Source organism: Notolepis coatsorum (genome assembly GCF_963971535.1).
Source record: "Notolepis coatsorum genome assembly, chromosome: 2".
Lineage (NCBI taxonomy): Eukaryota > Metazoa > Chordata > Actinopteri > Aulopiformes > Paralepididae > Notolepis > Notolepis coatsorum.
The window spans coordinates 78,720,095-78,736,801 of NC_140166.1; the positions used below are offsets into that span (position 1 = coordinate 78,720,095).

General features: G+C 43.5%; 1 protein-coding gene across 1 annotated transcript in view; it reads left to right on the forward strand.

Moving 5' to 3' along the window:
* mybpc3 (myosin binding protein C3) overlaps positions 1–16,707 on the forward strand; it is a gene marked incomplete at its 5' end in the record, with an annotated part of 145,178 nt that overhangs the window by 19,318 nt on the left and 109,153 nt on the right. Inside the window, 3 exons of the mRNA XM_084308237.1 lie at positions 2,887–3,093; positions 4,203–4,283; positions 5,645–5,793. Coding sequence (XP_084164363.1) covers positions 2,887–3,093; positions 4,203–4,283; positions 5,645–5,793 — 437 coding nt within the window. The remainder of the gene's footprint in view (positions 1–2,886; positions 3,094–4,202; positions 4,284–5,644; positions 5,794–16,707) is intronic.

Genomic DNA, 16,707 nt, shown 5'->3' on the forward strand with positions numbered 1-16,707 from the left:
CACAACGCTTGTGCAGTCGACGTAGAGAGCACCAACATAGAGCGGGATTACTGTGAGCAACTCACTCACTCACTGACCCACACGCTTGTGCAGTCGACGTAGAGAGCACCAACATAGAGCGGGATTACTGTGAGCAACTCACTCACTCACTGACCCACACGCTTGTGCAGTCGACGTAGAGAGCACCAACATAGAGCGGGATTACTGTGAGCAACTCACTCACTCACTGACCCACACGCTTGTGCAGTCGACGTAGAGAGCACCAACATAGAGCGGTTACTACAGAAGTGTTTGAAGTTTCTGCACACGGCTTTGTGTGATCACTTTCTTTTATTTTGTTTTGTTTTATCTAGGCATTGCTTATGGACCACCACAATCAGCCAATCACGTATATATATATTTTTTTTACAATATTTGTATTGGATTTTACAATACAAGTCAAATTTACATTGCCATCGATTATTTTGAGTTCCTTTTCTCGACAAGCATACACAAATATACACAAATACCCCCCTCCCCCCTCCCCATCCCCCTATCTCTCATCTTTAAGTCCACATTTAGTGTAATTGTATAAAAATAATATGTATACATTCAATGGTACCTTTAGTAAAAATATATCGTACATAGGTACAAAAATAAATGTATTAAAAAAAAGATTACATCCTTACAACACCTTTAATGACATACCTCCGCTCTCCCCCGGAGTCAACTGACCACGGGAGAGCGCGGGGGACAAAGCGATCAAACAATCACGTTTTGTTAAGCACTTAATTACTAAAACCAACCATAGAGCACTGTATGTTACAATAATGGTGTGCTTAAGCGTGTCACTGCCCAGTGTGCACTTGTCCCTCTCGCCAGTGTGTCCGTACTAGTGTGTGTGTGTGTGTGTGTGTGTGTGTGTGTGTGTGTGTGTGTGTGTGTGTGTGTGTGTGTGTGTGTGTGTGTGTGTGTGTGTGTGTGTGTGTGTGTGTGTGTGTGTGTGTGTGTGTGTGTGTGTGTGTATGCGTGTGTATGCGTGTGTGTGATAAGGTTGAAAGGAGTCTAAAAGTAAAGAGAGGGTATGTAATGCTGCTGAGCGTGTGTCGGGTCGGCCTGTGTGGCTCCTGGACGGCTGTGTCTCACATCATAATCACCCTTGGTCTGCCGCTAAGGCAGCCTTGACCCCCCCCACCCCCCCCCCCCCCTCCCCCCCCCAAACAAATTATTTCCTCATGAGTAACCAACACTTGGCCGGGGACTAGGATAGGCACGAGAGGCAGCTGACATGTTGATAACACGGTGCTCATGGAAAATTGTTCAGCCATTTAAAAAGCAGAAATGTGTGGTGTGATAAAAGTACTGAGGGGATGCCAAGGAAACGCTCTTCTGGGCAGAACTAAAACAAAGAGTGTCCGACCACAATGCAGTTCTGACCCCACATGCAGCTGCTATGGACCACCGCACTTTCACGTTACATTGAGCTCATGGAGGAGAGAGAGCGGGGGCAGAAAATTAATGAATGTGGATGAGAGCCTGGACATTAAGTGGTTGTAGCTACGGCTGTGGGGGTGCTGGAGACATGATCCAAGAGACTTCTTTATACGCCTGAGTCTCCTGAGCGCGGCACGACCAATCCCAAGTCGATCGGCACTTTCTCTGCCAAGCTATAGTCGCTTTTTCGCACCTACTCGCACCTACTCAAAAAAGCGACTATAGCTCGGCCGAGAAAGTGCCGATCGACTTGGGCTTGGTCTCTCCATGTTCAGCAGGGCCCAGGAGTTCAAAACTTGTAATCCCTATCTGATTGGATCAGATTTGTATTTATTCATTTCAACTCATTATGAATTGAAAATGGGGGAGCCTGATGTAAACAAGACGAAAGTCTTTCTCTGGTCTGCATCCCCTTAACAATTGTGTGTATTGAGCTGTACTGTATTGTACCCATTCTGCAATCTGTTAATACAAATTTTCAATCAATCAATCAATCAATCAATCAATAGGGATTCAATGTTTTGAACTCCTGGGAGACTCAGGCAAGTCTATTGGATAATGTCTCCAACACCCCCACAGCCGTAGCAACAACCACTTAATGTCGAGGCTCTCATCCACATTCATTCATTTTCTCCCCCCGCTCTCTCTCCCATGATTTCAGAATCCCGGAAGTGTTGCGGTGGTCAATTGGTTTATGGTCTGCACCTCTGTGCCTCCTGACCCCACATGCACCTCTGTGACCTCCTGACCCCACATGCACCTCTGTGACCTCCTGACCCCACATGCACCTCTGTGACCTCCTGACCCCACATGCACCTCTGTGACCTCCTGACCCCACATGCACCTCTGTGCCTCCTGACCCCACATGCACCTCTGTACCTCCTGACCCCACATGCACCTCTGTACCTCCTGACCCCACATGCACCTCTGTGACCTCCTGACCCCACATGCACCTCTGTGACCTCCTGACCCCACATGCACCTCTGTGCCTCCTGACCCCACATGCACCTTCTGTGCCTCCTGACCCCACATGCACCTCTGTACCTCCTGACCCCACATGCACCTCTGTGCCTCCTGACCCCACATGCACCTCTGTGCCTCCTGACCCCACATGCACCTCTGTGCCTCCTGACCCCACATGCTCCTCTGTGACCTCCTGACCCCACATGCAGCCGTGGGTTTATGGTCTGCACCTCTGTGCCTTCTTCGAGGTGTGAACACAAAACCACAATGCAATGCTGACCCTACAGCAGAGAGAAACACAGGAAACCGTAGGGGTTGCGTAACGGGACAAGATGGTTAAAGATCACGTCAAGGGACATGGCAGGTGTAAAAAATTCATGTGCCTTTTAGTTATCTGTATGAATCATTGAACGTCTCTTACTTCGTTGTCTTTGTGGCACTGCAACACAGACCAGGAAGCAGCAGTGACAGACACCCTGGCACCAGTGGATGATACACCAGCACCAGTGGATGATACACCAGCACCAGCGGATGACACACCGGCTCCAGTTGCTGCCCCTGAAGATGGAACAGGAGAAGCACCAGCGCAGGAGGTCCCTGCTGAGACCTCTGAACCAGCGACCAGTGAACAGCCAACTGATGCTCCATTGGTTGAGGGTCAGAAATTGATTCCTTCCTTCCTTCCTTCCTTCCTTCCTTCCTTCCTTCCTTCCTTCCTTCCTTCCTTCCTTCCTTCCTTCCTTCCTTCCTTCCTTCCTTCCTTCCTTCCTTCCTTCCTTCCTTCCTTCCTTCCTTCCTTCCTTCCTTCCTTCCTTCCTTCCTTCCTTCCTTCCTTCCTTCCTTCTCCTTCCTTCCTTCCTTCCTTCCTTCCTTCCTTCTTCCTTCCTTCCTTCCTTCCTCCCTTCCTTCCTCCCTTCTTCCTTCCTTCCTTCCTTCTTTCCTCCCTCCCTCCCTCCCTCCCTCCCTCCCTCCCTCCCTCCCTCCCTCCCTCCCTCCCTCCCTCCCTCCCTCCCTCCCTCCCTCCCTCCCTCCCTCCCTCCCTCCCTCCCTCCCTACCTCCCTTCTTCCTTCTTTCCTTCCTCCCTCCCTTCTTCCTTCTTTCCTTCCTCCCTTCTTTCCTCCCTCCCTCCCTTCTTCATCCCTCCCTTCTTTCCTTCCTCCCTTTCTTCCTCCCTCCCTTCTTCCTCCCTCCCTTCTTTCCTTCCTCCCTTTCTTCCTCCCTCCCTTCTTCCTTATTTCCTTCCTCCCTCCCTTCTTCATTCTTTCCTTTCTCCCTCCCTTCTTCCTTCTTTCCTTCCTGCCTCCCTTCCTTCCTCCCTCCCTTCTTCCTTCTTTCCTTTCTCCCTCCCTTCTTCCTTCTTTCCTTTCTCCCTCCCTTCTTCCTTCTTTCCTTCCTGCCTCCCTCCCTTCCTCCCTCCCTTCTTCCTTCTTTCCTCCCTCCCTCCCTTCTTCCTCCCTCCCTTCTTTCCTTCCTCCCTTTCTTCCTCCCTCCCGTCTTCCTTCCTTCCTCCCTCCCTCCCTTCTTCCTTCTTTCTTTCCTTCCTCCCTCCCTTCTTCCTTCTTTCCTTCCTCCCTCCCTCCTTCCTTCTGTGCTTCCTTCCTTCCTTTCTTATTCATGCAAATGTATATATAAAAAAAAACATAAATTTGTTTTACTATAAAATAAAACCCCAGATGATTTACATCTTTTAGATTGAATCTTTTGATTTAGGATTTCTCCACTTCAGTTCCACCAATCTATTCTCATTCTGTTATTGTCTTCCAAGCAGAGGGCCAGCCTCCGGACACCAGACAGGCCCTGACCGGCCTCTTCTCTGAGATACCTCAGACTGGGGAGGTCACCGTCGGTGAGTAGCAGCTCCCAAACTTAAAATAATTCAAAAGGAAATGAATAAAAGAAAAGAGAGATTAAGTAAATCAGTAAAACTACCAAGTTTAATAAGTTAGGTTCAAGAAAAAATTACATAACGTGGAACAACAACACCATCATCAAATTTGCTGATGACACAGTAGTGGTGGGTCTGATCTCTGCCAACGACGAAAGGGCCTACCTGGAGGAGGTAGAGAATCTGTCACAGTGGTGTTAGGAGAACTGCCTCTCCCTGAACGTCAGCAAAACAAAAGAGATGATTGTGGACTTCAGGAGGTCGGGGGTCAAGGACTACAGCCCCCTCAGCATCGACGGGGCACCGGTTGAGAGAGTGAACAGTTTCAAGTACCTCGGAGCCCACATATCCGAGGATTTGACATGGACCACACACATTGACAGTGTTGTGAAGAAGGCACGACAACGCCTCTACTTCCTCAGGCGCCTAAGGAAGTTCCAAGTCAGTCAGAAGATCCTTAGGAACTTCTACTCATGTACAATAGAGAGCATCCTGACTGGCAACATCACCTCCTGGTTTGGGAATAGCACTGCACAAGACCGTAGCAGACTACAAAGAGTGACACGTTCAGCCGAACGCACAATTGGAGGGGGGCTTCCCACCCTCCAGAACATTTACAACAAGCGGTGCAAGGGGAAGGCTAAGAGAATTATTAAGGACTCGAGCCACCCGAACAACTGCCTCTTTGAACTGCTGCGGTCAGGTAAGCGATACCGGAGTCTTAAGGCGAGCACAGAAAGACTCAGAAAAAGCTTCTATCCCCAGGCCATCAGGCTGCTAAACGAACAATAAACACTATGCAACAACCATCAAATGCACACAGCACACACACCCACACGCACACACTCACTTAAACAAACAACACACTGCAGCACCCACTCTCCACACTTTAGATCACACAAACACACTTTATATTTATTGATAAAGGATTTGCACTACAACTCGTACACCTACTGTAAATTGTACCTAAATTGCACCTCATCCCATTCCTGCCTTGCACTATATAGTATTGTATATTAGTACACTGCACAGTATTGTATATTATATGGTAACTCAGTTACGTCTATTCTGCATCGAACATTGTACATATGTCTATACTGAACACTGTGACCTCATTTTTTTTACTTCTAATTTACATGCTATACTATGTTATTTTATTTCATACTTATCTTGTCTTGCACAGTCTCTGGAGCGTAACAGTAAGAAGCATTTTGTATAAAAGTATTCTGTACTTCTGTATGACAACTATTAAAGAAACTTGAAACTTGAACTTGAAATACTGCCCGTTAACATAAGACATGGCCATCTATTCTTCTGTGCAGGTGAAAACATCTCATTTGTGGCTAAAGTGAATGCTGCCTCACTGCTGAAGAAACCCACCATCAAGTGGTTCAAAGGGAAGTGGATGGACCTGGCCAGCAAGTGTGGGAAACACCTGCAGCTCAAGGAGCTCTATGACCGCAACACTAAAGTAAGTCATCAAGGGCTTCAGTGGACTGCTCACTCTTAGAGTATCTTAGAACGTGCCCTGAGGCCGGTTAGAAACAGCTGAGATCCAGTAGACTATTGTACCAAGAGATTGACGTTGCTGGTCCGCTCACAGCAACTATATAAAAATGTATGTGTCATTTATATTGATGTGAAAATCCTACTAGCTTGAAATGAATGAAGAAAAAAACGTTGCTTTCTGACCAGCTAAAAAGCTGGCTTTCATTATGTATGTATCAAATATCCTGCTACTCACCTGGCTCACTGTCATGCACTGTCATCATGCTCATTACATTTCATGAGGATTTGTTTATTTGTTTATTCTGATCCCCATTAGCTATTAACTACAGCTTAACTATTATTTCACATAAAAAAGCCAAACATACTCAGTATCCAGTACCCTCCCAGATCCCATCATACCCACCCAGTACCCTCCCAGATCCCCTCATACCCACCCAGTACCCTCCCAGATCCCATCATACCCACCCAGTACCCTCCCAGATCCACTCATACCCACCCAGTACCCTCCCAGATCCCCTCATGCCCACTCAGTACCCTCCCAGATCCCCTCATACCCACTCAGTACCCTCCCAGATCCCCTCATACCCACTCAGTACCCTCCCAACATCAAAGGAAAATCACAATGATGAATATAGCTGCAAGTGGACTTCCGGTAAGACGTGTTTTGTCCCGGTGAAAACATTGAGAAATCTAAGAAAACTTGAGAAAAAAAATCATGAAACGTGGTGTAAAGCGACTATTAACACCCTCTGGAGACTGACCTTGAATATTCTAAGTGAACCAATGAAAGAAGAGTTGAAAAACAGAGAATGACAATGGAGAGGTGAGCCCGACTGTGCTATGGGACGCCTGTAAGGCAGTAATGAGAGGGGAAATTATAGCTAAATCAGCATTTATCAAGAAGGCAAAACAGGAGAGACTCAAGAATGAACCCAATCACACATTTTATTTATTTAAAATGTTTATTTAACCTTTATTTACCCAGGCAATCAAGTAAGAACACATTCTTATATACAAAAGCAGCCTGACCAAAAAGCAAAGGCCTTTTGATGAAGGGGGGGGGGGGCTGCAACAAAGACAAGGTTATGTATACAAGTAAATAAAATACACAATTACAGTAGCAATAGTATACAAGGAAAATTACAATAAATAAGGGGGAGGAGCTACATTCAGCCATAGGTCCCCTGGCACAGACAAGTTCAATGGTACAAATCATTTAGAGAAACATTGGATCTGATTTTGTTGGACACTTGGTGTTACAAAAGGGTGTGGTTCCACAAGATTATAATTAGGACCATTCAGATGTTATATGACAAACCATCAGCAAGGGTTCCCAAATTAATGGGATTAAAAAATTAAACCTATAATCAAAATCATTAATATTAGAAAGGGACTGTCGGCAGGGTTGTCCGGTAAGTCAACTCCTCTTTGTGATTTTTATCAAACTCCTAAGCCAATGGATTAGACAGAATAATAATAAAACCATAAACAACTAAAACATAAAAACTCAAATTAACTATTAACCTCTGATACTAAGAATCAAAGCAGACATAGCAAGATGGAACCTGTTGCCTTTCCTAGGTCTGAGCTCTGGAACAGACTCAATAAAAACGAATGTCTTACCGAGGTTACTGTGTCTCTTACAGACACTGCCTGTAGAGGTCACAGAGAAACAATTCACAGAGTGGGACAAAATGATTTCACGGTTTGTACGGCAGGGGAAAATACCTAGAATTAGACGTATGTGTACATACATACCAACTATTCGCCTGTTTTATTCTCCACCCATCGATCATCCATAGCAACACTATTATCACCGACATCCAAGAAGGGGGATCCCCCCTTGAACGGCCCTTCTAAGGTTTCTTTCCTCCACATTGCCTGTGGTGCTTTTTTCCTATTGCTAGGTTTTTCCTTACCTTTGATGGGGTATGTCTGGGAGTGTATTTATTTTACATGTATTTTGGATTTCATGGTGGGTTTTTTGTTCTTGATTTATTGTGATGTTTCTTCTTGACTTGTTTAAAGAAGACTTGTCCGGCCCATGGGGACATTAACTGTGATTTCGGGCTTTACAAATAAATGTCATTTGATTTGATTCAGACAAAAGGAGAGACATGAGTGAGGTTGGAAGGGTGCTGACAGGGATGTAAAAAGTATCCAGAAATTATACCCAGAAGTATGGGTACCCTCTCAAAATCGTACTCAAGAAAAAGTCAGAGTATCTGGCTAATAATAATAATAATAGTAATAATAATAATGCAGGACCTCTTTAGAGAGGTCTTTATCCGGCATGCAACGGCACAACGACATGCAATGGGCGGCACACACACAGAGGAATACACACACACACACACACATGCAATTGTCTTTCTCAGGTTCGCCGATGCGATTGAGCTCTGCTCTTCACCCATCCCGTCGAAAACACTTGAGTAAAAGTCAAAACGTTTCTACTTTTAAATGTACTTATGTACTAAAAAGTTAAAGTTTAAACTTTTTTATTCTATTATATTTTTCTGAAAGGAGGTGTTTAATCAAAGATCCCCACTTTCTAGTCTTGCACAAGGACCAATCAGCATGGGTATGGGCGGATACATTTTCCATTCATGGGGATGGGGACTAATTAAAATAGTTGGACCTGCGAGATTTGTACTTTGTACTTTGTAGGTCTGCATTTTAAATGTAAGGAAGTATGGTTTTTCCCTCTGAAATGTAATTGAGTAAAAGTACAAGTATACAAACCTAATAATACTTGAGTAAAGTACAAATCCCCCCCAGGGGCACCAGGGTGGCGCACCACGTAACGCACTTCAGTGCAACGCAGCCGTCCCGGGTTCGACTCCCGGACCCGGCGATATTTGCTGAATGTCTCCTCCCCATATCTTCTCCCATCCTTCCTCTCTGTCTATCCAATAAAATACCAAAAAAAAAAAAAAAAAGTACAAATCCCAGTACAATTACTCAAGTACTTTACACCCCTGGGTGCTGAGATGGTGAGCACGCGACTCAGACTCCACCCTTCCCCATCCTGACTGGGGGGGGTTGAGCAATGGAAGCAGAAAGGTCTCACATTCCATTATAAGCTGTATAATAGAGTGCTTTCAGGAGCTGAAGATGAAAATCACGACCTCTCTAGATATCTCCCAAGTACGCCACTATTTAAATCAAACCATTATTATACAACGGCATGCAAATTTCTCGATTCTGATTGGCTGAAAGAAACAGTCAAATTACACATGGTTATTTCTTATAACCCACGCTCGTGGTCCCAGAACCCGCCCACAACCGAATTACAATCACCCCGCCGTTCGTGGTTTTAGGAATTAAAGCAAGATGGCGGACAAACCGGACAGGAAACATTACGAAAGGATAATGGTGATAGGGTCATAAAGACTAAATGGAAAACGAGTCTGTCACGGCGAATGTCTTAGTTGCTTAAACAATGTTGGATGATGTAATTGATGGGTCATGAGTCATTGTGGAACAAAATAAAAATTGCGCGAATTGATTGATTGATTGATTAATTGCACATTTTCTTTTGTTTAATTTTTTTTTACCTACTTTCTATAGAAGCAGCTGGGAGGTGCGCTATTTTAAGTGAGTGTGGACTATTGAATTGATTGATTGATTGCTAATGGTTGGTTAAGGTTAGAGTTTGTCTTTAGAGCAGGGCGATAGACCACCAGCCCTGATTCCAAACTCTAACCTTAACCAAATTCAAAAGAGGGCCTAAACTTAACCAGTTGGAAACAAGGTGTACAGTAATAAAATTAGCAATCAATCAATTCAATAACCCACGCTCACTTAAATCAGCGCACCTCCCAGCTGCTTCTATAGAAAGTAGGTTTAAAAAAAATCCCTATAGGGCAAAAAACACTTTTTTTTAATTTGTTTTACCTACTTTCTATAGAATCTAAGAATGAAGTTCTATAGAAAGTAGGTTAAAAACTAAAGAAAAGTTGGATGTGTTAGTTTGTTGGCTGTCTAGGTGAAAGACAGTTGGATGTCTTAGTTTGTTGGATGCCTAGGTGGAAGACAGTTGGATGTCTTAGTTTGTTGGATGCCTAGTTGAAAGACAGTTGGATGTGTTAGTTTGTTGGATGTCCCACTGAGATAAGTTGGATACACTTCCGAGCTGCTTCCACATGAAGGCAACCACCCCTAGGCATGGTCTAATTGTCACAACCCACTCCTGCGAGTGATATAATTAAGCATTACATCACGCGCAGGAGTGGATTGTGAAAATTAGACCATGCCTAGGGGTGGTCGTTAGACCCCCCTAGGAATGGTCTAATTTTCACAATCCACGACTAAAAGTGGTGTAATGCTTTTATACAACTGGCACATTCATCCAACCTTATTGCTATACAATAAACACACATTAATTGAAGATTTATTGAAAAAACCATCCGCCAGAAAAAGTAGTTCCCAAAAAAGAAAAAGAGAGAAGTTGCCTCCATGTGGAAGCAGCTCGGAAGTGCATCCAACTGTTCTCAGTAGGACATCCAACAAACTAACACATCCAACTGTCTCTCAACTAAGACATCAAACAAACTAACACATCCAACTGTCTTTCAACTAAGACATCCAACAAACTAACACATCCAACTGTCTTTCAACTAAGACATCCAACAAACTAACACATCCAACTGTCTTTCACCTAGACATCCAACAAACTAACACATCCAAATTTTCTTTAGTTTTTAACCTACTTTCTATAGAACTTCATTCTTAGATGCTTCTATAGAAAGTAGGTAAAACAAATAAAAAAAAGTTTTCTTTGCCCTATAGGAAAAAAAAAGTTTTCTTCGCCCTTTTTTTAACCTACTTTCTATAGAAGCAGATTGAAAAGTAGGTAAAAAAAATTAATCAATTAATCAATCAATTCGCGCGATTTTTATTTTGTTCCACAATGACTCATGACCCATCAATTACATCATCCAACATTGTTTAAGCAACTAAGACATTCGCTGTGACAGAATCGTTTTCCATTTAGTCGTTATGACGCTATCAACATATCCATTCAGTCCACCCTCACTTAAAACAGCGCACCTCCCAGTTGCTTCTATAGAAAGAAAAGATTTTAAATTTAAATTTTTGCAATGAATCAATCAATCAATCAATTTGCGCGATTTTTATTTTGTTCCACAATGACTCATGACCCATCAATTACATCATCCAACATTGTTTAAAGAACTAAGACATTCGCCGTGACAGAATCGGTTTTTATTTAGTCGTTATGACGCTATCAACATATCCATTTGTAAAGATTATTGTCCGCCATTTTGTTTTTTCCTACAAAGTCGGACGGCGGAGTGGCGTCTATACTTTCCGTAGCCGCATTTCTGCAGACCCCTCTCTGATTGGTTGAACCCATTTATGCAGACCCCTCTCTGATTGGTTGAGCAAAGCCCATCTCTGATTGGTTGAGCGAAGCCCCTCTCTGATTGGTTTAGCTCGTCACGCGGCAAAAGGCGAGCTTAATGTTATCATATCAAGAAGATAAAAAGAAATTTACTACCAGATTTGCGTATAACGTTATTTCGCGTGACAACACAGCCAGCTGTCAGAAACTGTACATTGTAACGTTATATAACATAACGTTATATGTTATTTCGCGTTTTATTCATAACGTTATGCACATTGTAACATTATATAACATAACGTTATGTTATTTCGCGTTTATCTCATGCACCTTGTTGTGTATCCTGTTTCTTTTTCCTCATTATTATATTCAGAGTTAATTATATTGTTTACACTGTCTTTCTTCTATTATAACCCTGCCCATTTGATGTTCCCAAACATTTTGGGAACATCATATTCAGAAAGTATCACAAAGACTTCTATTGACCAAGGAATTAGTTATTATTAGTAAGACACAACATTTCAATCAAACATATAATAACATGTGTTTCATCATACCAACTGATCCTGGTGTGACAATACCTAACATTTAGATTAACCCAGTTAATGCCTTAACTAGACAGTTACAATGTAACATTTAGATTAACACAGTTAATGCCTAACTAGACAGTTAGAAGAAAGCAGGAAGCCGGACCAGCACTCTCAGATTCAAAGTTTTAATTGCAGCCTGGAACATACATTTATATTAATTAACCCAGTTAATGCCTTAAGAGAAAGAGTCTGGTGGTCAATGTCACTTCGGATTGCTACGGACTTTACTCCTGTTGGGAAACTATAGCGATGGTCTGTGCTCACCACATGAGCCGGCGTCTACCCCCGAGCTTCATTTTACCAATCAGAGAGGGGCTTCGCTCAACCAATCAGAGAGGGGTCTGCAGAAATGGGCTCAACCAATCAGAGAGGGGTCTGCAGAAATGCGGCTACGGAAAGTATAGACGCGGCGGAGTGATAGTAATTCGGTTGTGGGCGGGTTTTGGGACCAAGAGCGTGGGATTATGAAAAATAAATACGTGTAAATTGACTGTTTCAGCCAATCAGAATTGAGAAATTTGCATGCCGTTGTATAATGCTTAACTAAAAGATCATAGAAGAAGGTATATGGAAGGTATTCATAGCAGCATACAATTCGGAAACGTGTAGAAGGATTATAGCAAAAGTATACAATGGGTTACAGAACTTGATATTATTATTATTATTATTATTATTATTATTATTATTATTATTATTATTATTATTATTATTATTATTATTATTATTATTATTATTATAGATACGGCATATATCAAGGAGAAGTGGGAACAGGAAGTGAATTTGACTATAATAATAGAAGAATGGGAAAAAAGATGTAAACAACAATGGAAATCGATCAACTCCAACACATGGAGATAATTTGAGTGGAAGAACACGGTGGACACAAGTACACAAGTACATGCAAAAAGATTCGAAGTAAAATACCATTAGAAGTGATGTATTTGGGGAAAGTAGATTTTGATATAAGGGATAATGCTGATAAGTATAATTTTAACATATTGAGGGCAGCAACCAAAAACGCTCTCACAAGGAAGTGGATGAGCCAGGTGGTGCCGACGGAGGGAGGATGGATGGATGTGATTCAGATGTATAAATGGTAAATGGACTGCATTTACTGTATATAACGCTTTTATCCAAAGCACTTTACAACTTATGCCTCACATTCACCCATTCATTCCGTCACACATTCACACTCCGATAGCGAAGGCGACCGTGTGAGGTGCCAACCTGCTCATCGGAGCAGCGAGGGGTAAAGTGTCTCGCTCAAGGACACTTCAGCACGCTGCCGGGAGGAGCCGGAATCGAACCGGGAACCTTCCGATTACCAGACGGCCGCTCTACCTCCTGAGCCACTGTAGCCCCATATGTGATGGAAAAGTTGAGACGACAGAGGGAGAGGTTTGAGGAGAGGTGGGGGGAGCTGCAGTGTGTTGTGCAGTTTGGAACGATACCATTGAATGCCCCCTTTTTTTTGGTTTTGGTTCTCTTTTCTTTTCATGAGTGCTGTTTTTGTTAGTATGTTTGCATTAAAGATGTATGAAAAAAAAATTATATATATATGTAACAGATGGTACGGCGAGGCACAGTCACGATGGACTTCAGTTGTTGTGAAGTGACTGTGGCGAGTAGTGGTACTACGAGTTAAACTAACTCCCCATTAAAAGACACATAGACACGTTACCAAGAAGTGAATTCACCTCTTGGTATAGCAGTCTGTGATGTCACCCGTGGTGCGGCAGACCAGGGTTCAAAACTCCCTTGGGGCATCGACGTTTAACACAACGCAAAAAGGTGACGATATCAGCTCTGTTACATATATACCACGCTTCGTGTCGGGCCGAACTATGCCCCGTTAGCTGTGATATAATACACCATATACCACAGCATGTCATGGGCTATTGCTTAAAATGTGCATAAGCTTCAGTTGCTGGCGAGGAAATAGATGTGTCTTTATACAGGGCCTGGTCCTCCAGGCCTGGTGTTCAGGTTTTCTTTTTGTGTTAGTAGGTTGGATTCGACTAAATAATCCAAGAAATAAAGGTTTCTCGTCCACACAATAGAGACATGAGATGATAGCAGCATTCAACAACTGTTCCCCTCTGACACTTCACACAGGTGTGGCTCATCAACTCAGCCCTGGGCCCTCTCTCCACTCTCTGGCAACCCCCACGTAGAATCCAGCCAATTAATGTGTCTATGTGTCTATGGGACAATCGGTTCTCGATGTGAAAGGGGCGGGGATTAAGTGTAGGGGGTGGGACAAACATCAATCAATGTAAGCGGATGTCCCGGCTGAGTCCAACGACACCACCCGTGAGTCTGTATGACAAATGGTTCACAAGATACAAAAGGGAGCAGGGTTTAAAGGAACACCCCAACTTTTGGGGAAATTAGCTTATTTGCCATCTACCCTGGCCTGGAGTTAGACAAGCAGATGCATACCCTTTTCTTCTCTGTGCATGCATTAGGCATTGGGAACACCCGCACCGTTAGCCTAGCTTAGCGTCATTCACTGGAAGTAGGTTCCTCCAGTGGCGGCCCGTGGATGCTTCGCCACTAGGGGCGCTATACCAAACATTTTGCAAACATGTACAAGGCACGCATTGGCGAATATTATCACCATTGCCATCGATCAATATATGATCAGTCAGTCAAATGCAACCACGTTTCCAATAGCCCAACACAAACACGCACAGCTCTCTCTCTCTCTCTCTCTCTCTCTCTCTCTCTCTCTCTCTCTCTCTCTCTCTCTCTCTCTCTCTCGCTCTCTCGCTCTCTCTCTCTCTCTCTCTCTCTCTCAGATGATGTCAGATCCATTCAATAATAAACACATTTGTAAAGCTCGTCATTTTAAACAAGTTACCATTCATTGTCTGAGTGGTTATGCCCCACATGCGGCGAAATTAGAGAGAGAGAGAGAGAGAGAGAGAGAGCGAGAGAGAGCGAGAGAGAGAGAGAGCATTTTAGTAAAGTTACATTTTCAACAAGATTGCTGCTATTTAAACACTTCATGGAAACGGGGTAACGTTAACCTTATGTCGACTGTAGTATTGTATGACCTCGACATAACGTTTAAACGTTAACGTTACTCCGTTTCCATGCAGTAATTATAAAAGTGGCCAGCTAAGATAACGGAGCTAACAGCTAGCAGTAGCTAACGTTAGCTGAAAGCTGTAACGTTACAACGTTATGCGGCATCAGTAGACAACGTATCATGTATTAAACTAGAGTTAAGATCGCTAATCTACCTTGTTGTTGGCTTGTTGATAAAGTATATCCACTCCATGGCATTGTCCATCCAGCCTGTGTTGATGTCCATCCATTGTTGTCCCTCCGCATCCATATAGCTTGTTGTTAGCCAACAAGTACTGTGTGAGTGAAGAGCTGTGTCTTTGTCCATTTCCGCCTCGAACAGCCTGCAAACTACCTGGCGTTCTATCGCCATGCTCTAAGACAAACTCTAACCTTAACCAACTTTGAAAGAGTGCCTAAGCTTAACACTTTGGTTGCCTTGGGTTAAATTAATGATATACCATAGATTGCCAGCGCTATTTGTCTATGGAGAAAGTCCCCTTCTTTGCAGGGCTATAACTTTTTAAATTCTATTGCTACATTGCCATTATTAGGGCCCATTCAAAGTCCTATATGTATTGTTCATTGTGTAGCAACGTTAAACTTTTTCATTCACATATTCATAGTAAAGTATGGTCTAATGTATAAGTATGTTTTCATCTCTTTCTGCAGCTTTCTCCAGAACGTGATATATAGCCCCAAATGCATTATATTGATGATGAAATACAGTTTGATGGCAATCAGCGCGATATAAAAAATTCCAACTAGACGTACTTCTAGAAGTTACTACACGTCATCTGATGTTGACCGGATGGGCGAGGGGGCGTTTATAATTCCGTGGGCAGCGTTATACCAATCATCTAATGTGGGTCAAATGTTGATAATAGCAGTTAGTATCTAAGACGGTAACGTTACACGCTAAAACTCACCCCAGTCTCCGCGTGCCGTTGGGCGATCATCGTCGAGTAGAAATTTTATCATTATGGGATATATTTTTACCCGGTCCATCTCCAGCTTGTATAATGGTATATACGTCCAAATCATGTTGTTTATCGAGTTATTGCCAATCGATCACCGTGTAGCGTGACGAGCCAGAGTCCCATGAACCATAGCGAGCGCCCGGAAGTACTACGGTCGTCATGACAACCTCTATTCAAGATCCTGTGTGGCGATTGCGCCGATCGGCCACCAGATGGCGCTCCTGAACCGCCAGAGAGCTCAGTGGGTCCTGCTGGTGGATCTCAGGCCAGCGGAGGGGGAATATGAATCCGATCGCTGATTTTTGAAATATTGATATAAGGACGCTGTACAGCATCCCCCGGCAACTTTAGCATGGCCAGCAAAGACGTCTAAAGACGTGTCCCGGCAGTCAAAGTGTTAACAGTCTAAAGAACTTGCAGTCACGGCACGCTCTGCTGCCTGCATCTCACAACAACACATCAACACAACTATCTCTCACCAACGGACCAACCTAGGAATAAGCTAGAAATTTGGAACATTAGAAATTGGATTCGGCCAATCAGAGATCGTCTCTCTGAAATTCTGCTACGGAAAAAAATACTGGCGTCGGCCAATCAGAGAGTGTCTCTGTGAAATGCGGCTACAGAAATTCTTGATGCTACTGGCTAGACCGCTTCAAATCGCGCCTGGATTCCAACATAATAGTCATATTTCAACGCACAGCGCATTATGCACTGATTGGCTGTGACGGATACAGCGATCAAACTGTGACGCGCACTCAGAGCGCTATCGCGTCTAGCCCGGGCGAGAAATACGAAAAAATAAAAAAAACGTCACTTCCTGCTCAGGAAAACGAGTGTTTTTTTATTTTAGATAATAACGTTATATT